The 5,272-nt window shown below is 41.1% G+C and overlaps 1 protein-coding gene and 1 pseudogene across 1 annotated transcript in view; both read right to left on the bottom strand.

Annotated features, from left to right (window-relative positions):
* Window positions 1–5,272, bottom strand: part of ENPP6 (ectonucleotide pyrophosphatase/phosphodiesterase 6) — a 77,363-nt gene that overhangs the window by 62,885 nt on the left and 9,206 nt on the right. Inside the window, exon 2 of the mRNA XM_019666938.1 lies at window positions 2,830–3,030. Within this exon, the coding sequence (XP_019522483.1) occupies window positions 2,830–3,030 (201 nt within the window). The remainder of the gene's footprint in view (window positions 1–2,829; window positions 3,031–5,272) is intronic.
* LOC109395703 (60S ribosomal protein L9 pseudogene) lies at window positions 1,032–1,866 on the bottom strand (annotated as a pseudogene).

The following is a 5,272-nucleotide window of genomic DNA, read 5'->3' as shown; positions in this document are numbered from 1 at the left end:
GAGCTCTTGTATAACTGGATTGTGTGTCTGCTAAACTAAATTCTCCAGCTCTTACGCCATATATCTATATATGCATATGCATATATATATATGCATATATATGAAACACCCATAGGGACTCACTGAGGAGAGATAGGATCTATGTGTGCAGTTAAAACACAGTTATAGCATATTTTAAATTTTTAAATGACAAACTCGTTTCCTGTGGTTATCTGAGTCCCTTACCTTTTTGCATAATGAACTCCTAACAATTATGTAGGATCTAGCCTTGGCCTTAATAGCCTCTTTACAATCGAGTTGGTGGTGCCCATTGACTCAGGTGAACGTCAAAGATTTTAATTATGGCGCTTTTTAGGGGAGCATCTTTGAGACAAGAACTCCAAAGATGGCTTTGGTTCCCGCTCCCATCTACCATACTGGTTGGCCAAGGCTGACCCAGAGTGGCTCATTCATTCTAAGGGAAACTCAGACCTACGGAGATAAATGATCCATTCCACTTTCGCGAAGGCTGGGAGTGATGCACTGGAGTGGAGAGATTCCTGCTCACCTCCTGTGAATGAATGTTGCCTGAAGATCCTGGAAGCAGTTTTCCTTATATGAGTTAAAGGGTTTCCAAGTGTAGAGTGCAGCTCTTTCAACAGGAAGGTCATCTCAGACCCCTGGTTAGAAAGTAGGTTGCATTCTTTAGGTGGATTGGGCCTTGAGTTGTAATGGGAGGGTGTATTCTTCAAAGGCTTAATCACAGATGCTGTGCTAGTCCCCAGGGGCATCCTTTGTGCTGGGAACCATTGCCTGTTACAGAAGCCAGCAGGAAAATGCGTGCTTCCCATCTCGTCATCAGCTCTGAACCTTCTCTCCCAGCTGAGCTGACTTTCCTTCCTGTGAATAGAANCAGTGTCACTGGCCCTCATATGTGGGATCCGAACCGGGGCCCTCTGGCGTCCCAAGCCAGTTCTTAACCATCGCGCCACTCGGCCGGCCCACTTTTATTGCATCTTTAAAATATCACAGGTAAGTCTGAGGAATCACTCGACATCTTGGTGTTTCTGTAGCTGGACAACTTAAATCTTACTCATCAGCCTGCTGAACTACTCCTTTTTCAGAAACATAGATACCATCCAAAAAGTGTCTGATATCCTTGTTTTTAACTGTTGTGGCTTGTTGAATCAAAACAGCTGAACTTGATACAAGTTCAATGTCATTTCTTTCAAGAATTAACTCATCTTTCTGGGCTTGAGATATTGAACAAGTAACACCTGACCTCATCCGAACCCTGTGTATGTATTTTTCACCCAAGAAATTTCAGATTCCAACAAGAGAATCATTCTCCTGAATAACAACGTTGATGGGGAAGTGAGCACACACAGGCCTCATCTTGTAACAGAAGCCGAATGTAACACCCTTGATCATGTTCTGTACGTGACTACAGATAGTGTGAACAGTAGCCAGTTCCTTTTTATTTCCCCACCATTTGTCAATCCAGAGCCTCTTCTTTTTCTTTCCAAGGAGACTGAGCTCTACATTAATGTGATTGAAGTCCCTCTGCAGGGTGCCTCTGGGGCCCTTCACAATAGCTGTGCATCCTTTCAGAATGATGTCTACATTTTCTGGAATGTCCACAGTCTGATTGCTGAGAATGGTCTTCATCGTCACAGAAGATGCAGCAAAGAGAGAATATCTCGTGTTTTGCCCAGTTTTACACTAATGCAGCCTGCTCTGGCCTTCCCGGGCTCACCTATAGATGTCAGCCTCTGCTCTGTGGCAGCTTTCAGGGCACTCACCACCGCATGGCTTTCCATGGTCTCCATCTGTCTATGTCTTATGCTTCTCTGAGAGCTGGTGTAGCCTTGAGTGCCCTGAGCACCTCTCCATATGACCATCTCTAACCAGCATCCTCCAAACTCCTGCTGAAGGCCCACACCCTCAGTGTGGGCCAACTGTGATTCAGCCTTGACTTACTTCTCTCCACTTTCTCTGTCCCCGCCTGCCACCGTTCCCCACACCCACCGTGTTTTCACAGTTCTATCAGGCTGCTGATGCTCTCCAACTCAGGCCAATGAGATTCTCTCAGCTGCCTCCCCCTATATATCCCTTCATTTCTTCTCGACCTCCCCTGATATCAACTTCCATAATGACAATCATCAGTGTTACATCATCAAGAATTAGGAAAAAGTATCTACGGCCATGTTCATGAAAAAGTCCAATTGCCCACTAACCTCAGAATGAATCTCATCAATGGGAAGACAATGTAAGTTGGTTATTTTGTTATCTTCTCATCGTTAATGAAAAATTTCTGACTGCCAAGATGAGAGTACCCTGAAGACTTCTCACAGCATGATTACTTATATCATTTCAGTAAGTAATTTACTTTTTCATGGATCTATAATATGCAGGAGGAATATTAATACAAGGAGACTTTATTTAGTGCACTACTAAAAGGTTGTAAATGCTTTTAATCCTCTTTTTAATATTGTGTAGGGGAGCTCAAAATCTATAGAAACAGTATGCCAAATTCTTTTATAAGGCAAATAAGCATCCTATAACTTATCTCTCCTGTATATCTAAAATCTTACACATGAAAAAGTATGACATACTGCAGCAATATTGTTGAACCAAGGGAATCAGGAAATGGTATTGTGTCTGGTCGGAATTTAGAGAGTTCAAAGCAAAGTTTTTAAAAAAACATGCCCATAAGAGATATTTCTTGAATAAAGATCTCCTTTTCCAAACCATGGCTTGGTCTTCACACATGACATCTGCATCCTTTGTCCTCAGAGACTCCATGATGTTTTGAGATTTGGAAAGTTGGAGGGGCCCAGAGGTACTCACCTGGCCAGTAGTACATATAGACCTTCCTTTTGGCCTTAGTCAGAGTGATCCACAGAGGTTCTGATCCATTCCACCAGAGAGGCATCAGGCTGTCTCTGTTGACCCCTATGTCAAATGACTTGTTGGTGTTAGGGTCCCACATATAGTTACCGATCATCTGATGGACCTCACAATGTCTACCTGCATTAATAGAACACAAAGCTGTCAGTTTATTGTTCCACTCTTTTCATATTTTCTCTCTGTTTTCTGTTTATAAAAGCTATCCGTGCACATTTAGCAAGTGCAGAACAGCATAAAGATTTGCTTTTGATTTCTTTCTTTTTTTTTTTTTTAACACAGATCTTTTCTCTCTCTCTTAGATTGTACCATAAAGGCAAATAACCGAGTGAGAAGTCCACTAACTGAGGATGGGGTCATTTTGTGTGAGGTTCATTTGCCAAGTCTGAAGCTATTTTAAGTTAAAATGAGGAGACTATATACAAAATTTGACCCATTGTTCATGGCTTAAAGTCTACATGTAGACTTTGTAGATTCCTGTGGAACATGGGTGAAGTTTTCATCCCAGGGTTCTCTTGGCACCTTTTCCAAACACTCCTCCCACAAGATCACAAGCTAGATGCTATGAGGTTCATTCCCTTTGTCCCTGTACGAGGGGAATTCTCACTTCAGTGCTGAACAGTGATAGAACTTATGACATTGGAACAGAATGGTGAAAAATAGATTCAACTCTGAAAAACAAAGTAAAAAAACAACCCTCCAAATGGAGTGTTATATAGGCGTGAGGGTTGCTTCTGTTGGGCACAGCTTAATCCCAGAAGAGAAGCCAAAAGTGAAAAGATGCAAGCGCTTGGACTCTTTTGAAATATTAGGCTTAAATTATTTATTTTGGAGCAATCTGTTACATCTTTAAAGTAAAAATACCACAAACATTGGCAAGGGCATCAAAAATTGCTGCAATTTTAGTGAGTGTCTTTGGCACCAGGATGAAACATGCTTCACTGAGCTGACTGCTTAATCAAAGTGGCATTTTTGTTGGTTTGCTGTTGTTATTTCTTCTTGACACTGCTCCCCCCACTCCCCAACACACACACACACACACACACACACACACACTTAATTTTTAAACAGAAACAAGGAGAAACCATAAAATACAATTTTGAAAATTTTGAGATGCCAAATATCACAAAGGAAAAACCTCTGATTTCGTCACAGACACCCAGGCATTGCAAAAATCATGCTTGGAATTTAAATCCAAACAGTGCTTTTTACCCAGAGATTTCGGATTAGATTTTTGACCCTAACCAAAGCTTTTACATATGAACTGATAAAATTAAAAAAATAAAAATAAAAACTTTGAGCCAGTTCTCCAGTGCTTAAGGAACTTATTCGTTTTATTTATTTCTTCAGCTAACATTTACTAAATGCCCCTATGGACTATACACAGTGATAAGTGTAGAGATTCAAATCTGAATAATTGGGGTCCCATCCTAAAATGCCTTGTAATACTCAACAGAGGGTCCTTCGCCTAAAAGACACAAGCTCCTCGGGCTGGAGCTGAGAAGAGGAACAGGCTGCAGCACTACCTAGAGAATCATGAGGAAATTCACCCACTCTGTTGCTGAGGACAATTCCTGGTATGTTTTAACTCATTGAAAGTAGGGACACACTTCTTCTTGGTTCAACTCTGTTCCCCTTTTCAGTATATCAAAGTTTAATAATATTAAGAGAACCCCTCTCATAAGTAAAAGTTCTCATCTATGTCCTTTACTCAAAATGCTGCATCCCGTATCTGAAACATTTTTATCATCCTAATGATGCTCATTCACTCTTTTCACAAGGCACGATATTCATGATATTTGTTGGGAAAGGTCTCTATTACAGTCTCTCTAGATGTTCTCTAAAACCCTCCCAAGTGCTGGGAGAGTGTCTCACCCGGAGCTGGTGTGCACAGACTCTGAGGAGGGGTGCAAAGCTGGAAGGAAGGGTGGAAAGTGTTACTGAAGTCAATAAACCAAGAAGAGCCTCTAAATGAATAACAGGAAAAGGATGGAAGGGCTGAGGGCATCAGCTATGGGAACATTAGGGAGAGATACTTTGGGGGAGGGTGTAGGAATCTGCTTTTAATTTGAACTGTTTCAACTGTTGTAGAAGAAATGCCCGAAACCCAGATATGAGCAGGGGTTTAATGTGATTGAGTTTTCATAAGGTGCTGCATTTGAAAAAAGCATGAAGCAACCAAAAATAATTTTTAAAGCATGTATAGCTTTTACATGTAGACCTCAGAAACAACACAATATCATTCTATAATATAATTTCTTTAATCTTTTTTTTTTTAATTGGGGAATTGGTGGAAGGGGAACAGACAAGTTGCTGTCGTTTTTGTTCTTCAGTCTAGTTGTGGAGGATGTTGCTTCACTGGCCCAAGTTGGCACCATCATTGCAC

This window comes from Hipposideros armiger, unplaced genomic scaffold (assembly GCF_001890085.2).
Source record: "Hipposideros armiger isolate ML-2016 unplaced genomic scaffold, ASM189008v1 scaffold_481, whole genome shotgun sequence".
Lineage (NCBI taxonomy): Eukaryota > Metazoa > Chordata > Mammalia > Chiroptera > Hipposideridae > Hipposideros > Hipposideros armiger.
Note: the sequence above shows the minus strand (reverse complement) of the source record. Positions and strands in the feature narration are given on the sequence as shown.